This window comes from Odocoileus virginianus, chromosome 9 (assembly GCF_023699985.2).
Source record: "Odocoileus virginianus isolate 20LAN1187 ecotype Illinois chromosome 9, Ovbor_1.2, whole genome shotgun sequence".
Taxonomy (NCBI): Eukaryota; Metazoa; Chordata; class Mammalia; order Artiodactyla; family Cervidae; genus Odocoileus; species Odocoileus virginianus.
In genome coordinates, this window is record NC_069682.1 from 55703303 (window position 1) to 55716501 (window position 13199).

The 13199-nt window shown below is 42.8% G+C and overlaps 2 protein-coding genes across 2 annotated transcripts in view; both read right to left on the reverse strand.

The window, feature by feature from the left end:
• PSMF1 (proteasome inhibitor subunit 1) overlaps nucleotides 1-9338 on the reverse strand; it is a 47912-nt gene extending 38574 nt beyond the window's left edge. The window contains exons 1-2 of the mRNA XM_020900881.2: nucleotides 9158-9338; nucleotides 4833-4976 (exon numbers count right to left, since the gene is read on the reverse strand). Coding sequence (XP_020756540.1) covers nucleotides 4833-4976; nucleotides 9158-9163 — 150 coding nt within the window. The 5' untranslated portion in view covers nucleotides 9164-9338. The remainder of the gene's footprint in view (nucleotides 1-4832; nucleotides 4977-9157) is intronic.
• RAD21L1 (RAD21 cohesin complex component like 1) overlaps nucleotides 1-13199 on the reverse strand; it is a 252528-nt gene that overhangs the window by 135964 nt on the left and 103365 nt on the right. The window lies entirely within an intron of this gene.

Here is a 13199-nt window from a genome sequence, read left to right on the forward strand (position 1 = left end):
GATCACGACTTCAGATCTGAAAAAAGGGAATTACAGATAATCTAATCTGTTTCCTCACTTTACAGATGAGGACACGGAGGTCGGGAGAAGTAAAACGTCGAAGGTCCAACAGCAAGTGAGAGATCTGTGGTCTCTGGACTCCAGCTCCAGTGTTCCTCCCTCGCTCCTGACTGCCTTTGTGACACAGCACTGGAACCTGTCAAGAAGCTACAGTCTTGGTTGAATAAGCTCCTCTCCATCTCCCTGCCAAGAATAAGGCCAGTCATCTCAAGGAATACTGTGAAATTCTAAAGACAGTGTTTCTCAAAGTTTGGAATTTCGGCCAACTGCAAAGGCATCATGAAAGTAAAAATACAGACTAAAATACAGATCCTAATGACACCTCTCTAGACTACTGTAGTTGTTTAACAAAAGTTATGAACAACTTTCATACAAACACAAAATACAGCATATGTACAAGATAAAAAAAGGATAAAATGGACAACTAGGTGTTTACAGCCAGCTTACAACAAAGAACATGGCTGAGTGGTGTACCCCTAATGAATCCCCCTCCTCTTCCCTTGTGGGTACTCACCAGTCTGTATTTTTAAACATTTCCTTATTTTTCCTTATAGTTGTGTTACTATACACAAATCCTAAAAAGTTGTTTCAAATGTTTTTGAGTTTTATATAAATGGCATCACTTTTGTCATTTTCATTCAATATTGTTTTGAGTTATCCATAACTATAGTTGATGTACAGTGCATTCCATTGCTTCATAGTTCACAGCCATATAATGCATCATTGTATGAATATGCTGCAAGTTACACTCACTTGATGGATATGTGGGGTGTTTCCAACTTATCTGTTATGCTATTATAAATAACGCTACTATGAACATTCTTGTACAAAGGGTAGCTCATACATCTCCTAGTAACACAGAAATGAACTTCTATAAAATATGTCTAGGGGAAGAACCTTTAATTTATAAGATAAAGTCAAATTGTTTCCCAAAGTATGGATTTACACTCTCACGAGCAATGTATCAAAGTTCTTGTTTCAAGTGGTCAGCAACATCGCTACTGTCCAACTTAAAATATTTTTGCCCACCAAATGGATGTAAAAATGCATCACTGGGAGTTGTGATGCCCTCCTTTCTTTGACACTGCTTATGATTTAAAGCTTCTGATCAACAACCGCTACTACTAAAACAAAGTGAACAGGCAGCCACAGGCTAGGATGAGCTATGTGTCATGGCTGCAAATGAAAAAGAATAACTAGTGCAAAAAGGGAATGCCTGAAAAATGAACAATAAAAACTGGTAATCCACTTGGAAGACTGGCAGAAGATAAGAGCAGCTAACTCTGCATAAAGGGTTGTTCAACTTTACTAGCATTCAGAGATACCAGGATCCACCCATCCGACTGCTATTCTCCGTTTCTCTATTTTTTGCCAGGTGTTTGTGTGGGTGAAAGGAGAATGGCAACCTCCAAGTACTGCTGGAGGCTGTTCACACTCATACTCCCTTTAGAGAGCAATTTGGTAATATTTAGTGCCATCAGATAAGCCAATACCCCATGACCCAAAACCTCCACTCCTAAAAGAAATTCTGTACACAGAGGCACAGGGAATATGACAAGGGCTTGTTGGGGGCACCAAAGGGGGGGCAAATTGCACAATATGCCTACAGTACAGCAGTGAGAAGAAGCAACTAGATCTAATTGCAGTATTACAGGTAAAAATAAACAACATGACAAAGAAACTTTTTTTAAAAAATGAGATTTACAGCTGGGTACCATTTATGTAAAAAGAATAATTAAAACAAAACATAAAAAAAACTTCTATATTATTTTCATGGATGTATATGTCTATAGCTAAACACAGAGCAAGTGGACTGGGAAGATCTGTATTTCATGAGACTATAGTGGGAAGGAGTGGGACCAAAGACTTTGAAAAACAACAACAAAAGGTCTAGGAACACAAACCTCACAGATACCAAGGACAACGGGAAGCCAAGAATAGAGACTGTGGGCCTCTCCTCTTTGGTCACCTCTGGGCCTCAGGAATCAAACGAGGAAAGTGGTGCCAAATAAAATTCAAGATGTTGCAACTGGCCTGGTTTCAAACCTGGCGGAATGACAAGGAAACTCACAGGCCTGAAGCAGGGAAATGAAAGTGATAGAAAACAAAAGTGAAACTTATCAGCCACCTCTGCTTAAGAAAAAGAAACGATCCCCTCATCCCTAGCTGGGTAAATTTCCTGTAACATGTATAATGTCCTGGATTTATGGTTTACTTAGGAAGCCAAGAATTTGATAATATGACTTGTCTGTTGTATCAAGGGCCTCTGAATTTATATTTATACTCTCCATGTACAGCATTCAACCCAGCAGAATTTCTTGGAATATAAGTAACTGGGCCTGCTCACTGTCCCGTAACATCTGGCTTTGAGCAAGAGACACTACTGGGGTCTGGCGGGGCTGATACCTCTCACTGCAGCAGAACCAGTGTTCCCCAGCTCAGTGCCTGCCCTGATACAGGAAAACAGGTGGGACTGAGAGACTGGCCTTGGTGATAACAAGCCAAACATGGCATTCAACTGCCTTCTAGACCAGGACATCAGTATCAGACCTCCCAAAGAGCTACAACTGGAAAGCAGCCAAAGTACATAGTTGTGTAGTTTAACTTGCTTGGATGAAAAAAATCTAAGAGCTAAGAGGGGGCTGTGGCAACCCACTCCAGTATTCTTGCCTGGGGTATCCCATGGACAAAGGGGCCCATCAGGCTACAGTTCATGGGGTAGCAGAGTCGGACATGACTTAACAACTAAACAACAACAAGAGGGAGCTGAGAATTGCCCAAGGTCATGTGCAGAACTGGGTTTGGCATTCAGAGCTCCTGGTTGCCGGTGTTATGGCTAAAGATCCCCACCCCACAAAGTAAAGACAGCTGTCCACTTAGGCAAAATCCTGGGGTTGGAAGTATTCTTTAATGGCCGTGAGTGCATCCCAGTATCTCTGGGCTAAAATGCGTCCCCAAAAGATCATTTCAGGCATTTTTCTCTTTTGTCATAATCCTTAGATTCCTACAATAGAAAACAACATCCTCGAGTTCAAGCCTATGGCCATCTCTATTCCCTTGCCACCTAAACCACGTGACATAGCTGTCAAGTTCTTACAAGGTGTGGTGCTGACTTCAAGAGAGAAATCCAAATTCAATACTGAATTTTTGATTGAAAATCCATTGTTCTTCTAATCAAGTTTTATGTACACAATTTTCCTGAACCAGATGATACAGAACCAAAGAGAAAAGGAGACAATTTAGCTTTCTATTTAACTGTCAACATGTTAAATGATCAAGTACACAATTTCAGGACCTTCCTTTCGCTCTTATCAACCCTAGAAGGGTGGGAAGCAGGAGGCGGCTGCTTCAGACAAACATTCTCTGAACTTTGCAAACACTGCTGGTCTCAGCTGAGTCTGCTGGCCCCATGCTGGAAAACTAAAACCTCTCTTGAATAAACTAATAGGAAAGATACTCCTCCCAAAAGGCTTCTACTCTGAAAGAAAGTAAACGCAGAAAGTGAGAGGAGGACAAGCACAACCTGAGCCCCAGAAGCATTTAAAGGCAGAGAGAAGCAAAAATACATCACGCTCTAGTGTGCAACACAAACATCCATCCTCCAGGGGCACATGCTTGACCTAGCACTGGGGTGGACAGATGGACAGTACTTTCCAAACCCCCATCGGCACTCTCCTGGGGCCTCCCCCAAGAGGTCTGGAGCCAGCAGCTGTTTCTGTTTTGCATGAACTCAACGTGTGGCATAGTAAACAGAGTGTACCTCTGAGATTCAGTCAGCAATCTTTTTTTAGATCAAATCGCGTTCTTAAAACTTGGAAGCCTGGAGTACATGACACTGGAATGGTGGCAGTTAGGAGGAGGAAACGATCTACGCGAACTGATGTCTCTAGGCTGTCAGTGTCTCCGACAGAGTTGCTGACAGGATTTGTGCAGGAAGGGGTCCAGGCCAGTGCTCACAGGAAGCTGATGTGTACAATGACCGTAGAGGAGAGAGTCACAGGGAAGGGGCTGGGAAGGTGGGAGAATGCTACAGCAAAGAATCAACTGAGGCAGGCTGGGCCCAGAAGTCCTGGGGCTCTGTGGGGACTGGGAACAAGGCCCCCGGCTCTAAGAGGCAGTCTGAGGATGGGAGAGCAGGAGGGGCTGCTACCGTAGGGACAGCTTTGGTGAAGGGTTTACTTGGCCTTCACACCCAGGATGCATGTGTGTACATGTTGGGGAGGGGTTGTTGGCCCGAAGCCTGAGTTCAAGATGACAACGGTGAGTGGGCAGCACGGGGCCCTGCAGTATAGAGTGAAGGGTGGGAACTGAGTCCAAGCGCTCCCCATAATGGTGTCCCTCTGTACCCGTGCTTGGATCCAGGTGAACGCTCCAGTACAGGAGGAGGGCGGTACTGAATACAGCCCTCACCCTACCCAGCTGCTGGTGAAGGAGTTCGGTGGAGTTCGGGTAAGTGAGGAGTGCTCAAGGGAGCTTATTACCCCCGTCTCGGTGCCAGAGGGCACAATGCCTGCCTGGGAGAACGCCAGCCGGTGCTGGAGCGAGTTTCTGACCCTGGGTTTTCAAACCATGTTGTGCCAGCTAGAATGGAACAGTAGAGAACCTCCCTGAGCCGCAGACTACAGGTACCAAAGGTGTCATGAGCCTCAGGGCCCAGATCTGGGAAAGGGGAAGGTCGGGCAGTCTGGACCAGGCCCCTGGTCTCTGGATTCGGGCAGAAGGCGCCTCTCGCCTCCACCCTGGTCCCACGCCACCCTGGTTCCGTGGCGTACCTGGTCGCCGGCACCCAAGCCGTAATAGCCGTGCGTGACCACCTCCCAGTGCAGAAAGCAGACGAGCGCGTCCTGAGCGCAGGTGATGGTCGGCGCTGCCGACGCGAACAGTACCTCCAAGCCAGCCATGGGCGACCCTGGCTTCTGCGGGCGGAGGAAAGGAGGGAGAAAGTGCGGTGAGCCGACTGGGCCCTCACAATACTGCTGACTTCCCTCCGCTACTCCGCAGGTTGTGCTCTAGTGTCAACCTGCGCGACCAAAATGGAGACGCCCAGGGGTGGGGGTGTGGCCACCGGAAGAAACTTCTAACTCGCGCGCTGCCGCGCGAGAGCTCCCGGCTGAAAACAGAAGGAAGACTCTTAAAGGTTCCGCAAGGTTCCGCCAGGCAGAACAGGACCCCTGTTCTAGAGTGGGCAGGGCAGGACCCCTGGGAGCGAGGTCCTTCAAATCTGGAATCTCCATCTTCTCTGTAGGTGGTAGGAGTGCTACACGTAGGTTGTGGCATCGTTGAAGAGAGGCTACCTTTGTTTTGAGTCACAGATTTCTGCAAAATAGAGTGGGCGTATGCTGATAGGAGAAGAGATTACGAAATAAGGTTAAAACATATTCGTAGTAATAGTTGGCACTTAATGCAGTGCTTGCTCCATGGAACGTTGTTGTAAATGTTTTACTTGTATTAATTTATTTAATCCTCAAGACTCAACCCTACAAAGTTGGTATTTGATAGCTCCATTTTGCGGATGGGAAAACAGACACACTGGGCTTCCCAGGTGGCTCAGTGATAAAGAATCTGCCTACCAAGCAGGAGAGGCGGGTTCTATCCCTGGGTCCGGAATACTCCCTGGAGAAGGAAATGGTAACCCACTCCAGGATTCTTGCCTGGGAAATCCCATGGGCACAGGTGTCTGATGGGCTACAGTCCATGTGTTCTCAAAAGAGTAGGACATGATTTAGTGACTACACAACAGCAACAAACACACACAGAGGGCTGTATTTGACCAAGATGAGTGAACAGTAGAGATGGTACTGCAATTTAGCACTCTGGCTTGTTGGATAACACTTATTAAATGTTTATTAGGTGCTGGATCCTGGGTGAAAAACTTCATATCACTCTTTCGAGTGTTTTATGAAATATGTTCCATTGTCATTCCCATTTTGCAGATTTAGCTCAGATGGAAAAGAAGCTGCCTGCAAAATGGGAGCCCTGGGTTCCATCCCTGGGTCGGGAAGTTCGGCTGGAGAAGGGAATGGCAACCCACTCCAGTGTTCCTGCCTGAAAAATCCCATGGACAGAGGAGCCTGGCGAGATACAGTCCATGGGGGTCTCAGAGTTGGACACAACTGAGAGACTAACACTTTCATTTTTCACTTGGAGAATGGAAGCTGCTTCCCCCAAGAAGACACAACTACTGACTTCAGAGCAGATCTACTTCCAAATGTCAGTCATTTATTTGACTGTCTTTTTCTGATTTTTACCACTTACTGTTTTTACTCAAATAAATTTAGTTTTCTGATCCCAGTCAGCACCCTCCTGCTAGCCACCATCATCTCCCACTTGAATGTCTGCACCAATCACTAAATTGCCTTTCTCCATCTGTGACTCCTGAAAGTCTGTTCTATACTCTGCAACTACAGATCCTGTTAGAACACACACCAGATCACATCTCTCCTCTGCTTGAAACCTCCTGGGATTCCCATCACACTCAAAAGAAAAATAAGTCCTTCCCCTTGGTCTGCAGGAACCATCATCTGATCTGTGTTCCCCACCCTCACCTCTCTCTCAGACATTAACTCCTTCAACTCCCCTCTCATCCTCTGCACTCTTGACTGTAGTAACCTTGACTTCCCTCGCCTTTCACACCCACATCTGATCCAACTTTACCCTCAGAATGTATTCTGAATCTAATTACTTCCTCCCACCTCCACTGCCTTCCTCTGGACTGCTCTTTCCCCAAAGAGCTGCATGGTTTACTCCTTCATTTTAGGTGACTCCTTCCCTCACCTCCTCTCAGCCTCAGCAGAGGGCTTCCCTGACATTCCAGCTAAATACCATCCTATCTTAATCTCTTTATCGTTCAGCCACCAAGACATGTCTGACTCTTTGCAACCCCATGGACTGCAGCAAGACAGGCTTCCCTGTCCATCACCATCTCTTGGAGCTTGCTGAAACTCTTTTCCATTGAGTTGGTAATGCCATCCAAACATCTCGTCCTCTGTTGTCCCCTTCTCCTCCTGCCTTCTATCTTTTCCAGCATCAGGGTCTTTTCCAATGAGTCAGTTCTTCACATCACATGACCAAAATATTGGAGCTTCAGCTTCAGCATCAGTCCTTCCAATGAATATTCAGGGTTGATTTCCTTTAGAATTGACTGGTTTGATCTCCTTGCAGTCCAAGGGACATTTAAGTCTTCTTCAGTATCTAACTATTGGAAAGCATCGATTATTCAGCACTCAGCCATCTTTATGGTCCAACTCTCACATCCATTCGTGACTACTGGGAGAACCATAGCTTTGGCTATACAGACCTTTGTCAGCAAAGTAATGTCTCTGCTTTTTAATATGCTATCTAGCTTTGTCATAGCTTTGTCTTAATCCCTTACCTTGCTTTCTTTCCTGCAAAGCATTAATCATAACCTGACACTATGCTAAATATTTATTTGCTTAATAATTTGATGACTGGCTTACCCCTAAACTGTGACAAGGGAGAAGGGACCATGTCTGTCTAGTGCACAGGTTACTTTAATGCTTCACTGGTTCAATATATACTTATTGAATGAATGAATGAATGACTGGTGAATGAATGAAATATTGGCCTGGGCTCAGCCCAGTGGGGCCAATTTCACCCTTTTGAAATCCACTACTCACTTTGTAAGCTGGCCCAGTACTTCTCCAGCTTTTGTGTTCTTGGGGTTCCCCTGGGATGCCCAGGTTCTTGAATCCCATTTGCGGAGATTCTTGTTGAACATTATCTGAGGCAGAGTGCAGGTAGGTCAACCACACGTTGGGTGGTGCTAAAGCTGGTGACCACGGAACTCCTGACATGTATTGGTGGTGCTGCCAGTGACATAAAGCTACTTGCCCTTTGCACTGAGAAATTTTGCACTTGCAAGCTTCCTACTTTTGCCTCTTGTGTCCCTTCTGCAGTGTCCTTCCCCATTATTGAAAATTCTCACCTATTCATTCATTCACTAATTCACGAAAACTCAATAAGCTGGATAGCCATGAATAGTGATGCAAGCTGTGCACTGCACAAAAGTAGCAGCCCCATTCGTAAGTGTCTGCTATGAGTCAGGCCCAGATGACCAAGCCATAGTTCCTTCCTTTATGGAGCTCACTGTCTAGTGGTTAAAAAAACGACAGAGATAACCCAGTGTGAAAACTGCCATGGCAGAGGGGCACTTGGAGGACTGTACCAGGCAGCTGGTACTGTGTGATTGGCGGGTCACTGTTGCATGAGTAAGACCTTCCCCCATCTCTGCTCACAGTCAATTACCCTCTGTTAGTGCAGGTAGCCTCACTGGGGTGCCAAAGGGTGGGCATGGACAGTGAGATCTGTCATGTTCAGTGGGGAGGAGAATTTTATCACTGAAGTTGGTTAGAATGACTGGTTCATGGTGATAAGAAAAGTAGACTGGTTGTTGGTCCATTATGTTACTGCTTTTAAGTGTTTTAAGGCAAAGTCCCCACCACCTCCACAATTGCCTGAACCTGGGCAGATGGCTTGCCTTGGTTTGGCCATTGCTTTGCATACAATTGGTTACAGCGCACAGAACTTTGCTTCCTTGTGATACATCATCCCTGTTAGCTTGGGTTCCCGCAGAAGTCAGCTTGAGATGAGGATTTCAGTGGTTTATTGGGGAGCTGATTCCAGGAAGTAGCTGTAAGGAAGTAGAGAGGTGAGACAGGGAATGGAAGGGAGCCAATACATGTTATGTGCTCATGCCAGGATGCTACCTGTGGGCACCTGAAGCTCAGTCCTGCCAGGCAACTCTGAGAAGCAGTGTAGGACATGTCTCAGAGTTGTTTCAGTTGTAGGCGAGGCACCAAGGGTATTTTGTTCACTCACTCCAGTCTGCCACAGTTCAAGGTCTGTGGCCCAGCAGCCAGCGTGGAGTAGGCACTAACATCTGAGTATTGAAAGAATGAAGTCAGCTCTGTCTCTTGCACTGGGCTGGGAATCCCTTGAGACTAGGACTGTCTTCCATTCACACTGGATCCTGATGTCCTTCAGGCTCCTCCATTAATGGGAGCAAATGGGAGAATCCTCTGGGGCTGAAGGATGTCTGTGCCCTGCCCCCAGTCCATCTAGCATTCTGTGGACTTACCGCCATCAGCAAGAGTCTCAGTTGTCTCTCTCAGGTTTGTGAGTGGCTGAGAAGGAAGGCTGGTAGAAGGTGCCTCCCTGGCTGGGCCCCCGCTGCCTGGGCTGTTCAGAGTCCATGCCAGAGATCAGGGCCCAGGATGATGGAAGAACATGGCAGGTTGTTGCACCCACTAGTTCTTGGTTGCCAAGTGACAGCAATATGCGTATTCCAAGTTCCTTGGAAACTATCTCCCTGGAAACTGAAAAAGTGAGCTGAGAAGCAGGATCCAGATGAACAGTGAGGTGGAATCATTCACCACTGGAATCCTGCCCCTTTGGCCTAACATCAGTCTAACCACTACACCTCCTCCAGGAAGCCCTCCATGATTGATACTATTCCATAGTATCTGAACTTCCCATTTGCCTTGTCAATGGGGTGCCCAGCATATTTGACACCCAGAGGGGATAATTTTTAAAGAATATATATATTATATAATTTTAATATAGCTATTAGTTTTTGAAAGTGTTTTATTGTGGTAAAATATATATAACAAAATTTAGTTATCTTAATGATTTAGAAGTATATGGTTCAGTGGTATTAAATACATACATATACGGTTGTGCAATCACCAACATTCATCTTCAGAACTCATTTCATTTTGCAAAACTAAAACTTTGTATCCACTAAACATTAACTCCCCATCTTCCCCTCTTCCCGGTCCCTGGAAATCACCATTCTACTTTCTGTCTCTAAGAATTTGACTACTCTAGATACCTCATTTAAGTGGAATCATATAGTATTGTCTTTTTGTAACTGGCTTATTTCACAGCTAAATGTCTTCAAGATTGATCCATATTGTAGCATGTGTCAGAATTTCCTTCCTTTTAAAGTTTGAATAAAATTCCATATATATGTATTTATACAATATATATAATATATTATATATAATATTATATATTATATAATAAATAGTATACAATAATGTAGTAATATATAATATATTATATATTTTTATATAATATATGTATTATATATTATATATGATTATATATTATACATATAATACATATATTATATATTTACATATATATGATTATATTATATATTATATACAATATTTATATATTATATATAATGATATTTATATATAACATATATACATATACTATTATACTATATAATATTAATATGTAATATATAATTATTATAAAATATATGATTATATTATATATAATATATCACATACATGGGCTTTCCAGGTGACAAAGTGGTAAAGAATCTGCCTGCCAAGTAGGAGATGCGAATTCAATCCCTGGGTTGGGAACATCCCCTGGAGAAATAAATGGCAACCTGCTCTAATATTCCTGCCTGGAAAATCCCGTGGATAGAGGAGCCTGGTGGCCAACAGTCTGTGGGGTTGTAAAGAGTCAGACACAGCTTAGCAACTAAACAACAAATGCCAGATATATATCTATATATATGTTCACATATCTATTTATCTATACAATGGAATGTCTATATCTATTACATTTTGATTATCCACTCCTCTGTTGGTGGACACTTGGGTTGAGTCCACCTTTTGGCTATTAGGAACCATGCTTCTATGAACATGTGTGTACAAATATTTCTTCAAGACCTTGATTTCAGTTGTTTTGAATGTATACCCAGAAGTAGAATTCTTGAACCAACAGTAATTTTATTTCTAATTTTATGAGGAATCATCATATTGTTTTCCACTGGGGCTGTAACATTTTACATTCCCCAATGTAACATTACACAAGGGTTCACATTTCTCCACATTTTTGCCAACATTTGTTATTTTCTGTTTTGTTTTTGATAGTGGCCATGCTAATGGGTATGAACTGATATCTCTTTATGGTTTTGATTTGTATTTCCCTAATGATGAGCGATGTTGAGCATCAATTCATCTGCTTATAGGCCATTTGTATATTTTCTTTGAAGAACTGTCTGTGCAAGTCCTTTGCCCATTTTTGAATTAGGTTGTTTTGGGATAGACTTTATTGTTTAGAGCAGTTTCATATTCACATCAGAAATTGAAAGGAAGTTACAGAAATTTCCTATATACTCTCTCCCTCAACACATGCACAGCCCCTCCCTTTATCAGTATCCCCCAAAGAATGGTACATTTTTTACAGTTGGTGAACTTACATTGACACATCATTATCACCACAGTTCTTAGTTGACATCAGGGTTCATTCTTGGTGTTGTACATTCTGTAGGTTTGAACAAACATATAATGACATGTTTCTGCCATCATGGATTCGTACAGAGTAATTTCACTGCCTTAAAAATCCTTTTCCCTCCACCTGTTTATCCCTTCCTCCCTCTTAATCCTTGGTAACCACCATTCTTTTTACTTCTTCATAGTTTGCCTTTTCTAAAATGTTACACATACAGTATGTAGTCTTTTCAGACTGGCCTCTTTCACTTAGTAATACACATTTACAATTCTTCCATGTATTTTCATGGCTTAATAGCTTGTGGTTTGTGTTTTTTTTTGGTTTGTTTTTTTGTTTGTCTGTTTTTGTTCTTAGCATTGTATTACATCCCACTCCTAGAGGAGTAAATCCCACCCTAGAGGGGTAAATGGCAACCCACTCCAGTATCCTTGCTGGGAAAATCTTATGGACAGAGGAGCCTGATGGCCAAAGTCTGTAGGGTTGCAAAGAGTCAGACGTGACTGAACAACTGAGCACACACATACAACATTCCACTATCTGGATGTGCCTGTTTACCCATTCACTTACTGAAGGACGTCTTGGTTGTTTCCGAGTTTAAGCAAATGTAAGTAAAGCTGCTATAAACATACATGTGCAGGCATTTGTGTGACTGTAAGTTTTCAGCTTCTTTGGGTAAATACCATGGACCATAATTCCTGGATTGCATGATAAGAGTATGTTCAGTTTTGTAAGAAGCTGCCAAACTGTCTTCCAAAATAGCTGTATCATTTTGCATCCCCAACAGCAATGAGTTCATGTTGCTTCATATTCTCACCAGCATTTACGTTGTCAGTGTTTGGAATTTTGGCCATTCTAGTAGGTGTGTAGTGATAGCTCATTGTTTTCATTTGCATTTCCCTGATCATGTATGATGTGTAGTATCTTTCCATATGCTTATTTGCCATTTGTATATCTTCTATGATGAGGTGTCTGTTCAGGTCTTTGGCCCAATTTTTAATTATGTTGGTTGTTTTCTTATTGTTGAGCAACTAATTGTTGTTAAGAATTCTGTTTATTTTGGATTAAAGTCCTTTGTCAGATATGACATTTGCAAATTTTTTCCCAGTTTATGGCTTGTCATTTTATTCTCTTGACTGTGTGTTTAGCAGAGCAGACGTCTAAAATTTTAATGAAGTTCAGCTTGTTGGTTCTTTCTTTCATAAATTGTGCCTTTGGTGTTGTATCTAAAAAGTCATCACCAGACCCTAGGTTATCTACATAACATCTCCTACATTGTCTTCTAGAAGTTTTATAGTTTTGCATTTTATGTTTAGGTCTATGATTCCTTTTGAGTTAATTTTTGTGAAGGATGTAAGGCCTGTGTCCAGATTCTTTTGTTTGTTTGCATGTGTGTATCTAGCTGTTCCAGCACTGTTTGTTAAAAAGACTATCATTCTTCCATTATATCACCTTTACTCCTTTGTGAAAGATCAGCTGACTATATCTATTTGGGTTCATTTCTAGGCTCTCTGCTATGTTCTATTGATCACTTTGTCAGTTCTTTCACCAGTACCACGTTGTCCTGATTACCGTAGTTTTATAGTAAGTCTTGAAGTCAAGTAATTGATCTTCTTCAATATAGTGTTCACTATTCTGGGTTTTTTGCCTCTCTACGTAAACTTTGGAATAAGTTGATATCCACAAAATGACTTCTTGTGGTTTTGATTGGGACTGCATTGAATCCATAGATCAAGTTTGAAAGACCTGGCATCTTAATACAATGGAGTCTTCCTAATCTATGAATATGGAATATCTCGCTATTTAGTTCTTTGATTTCTTTCATCAGAGTTGTTTGTAGTTTCCCTCACATAGATCTTGAATTG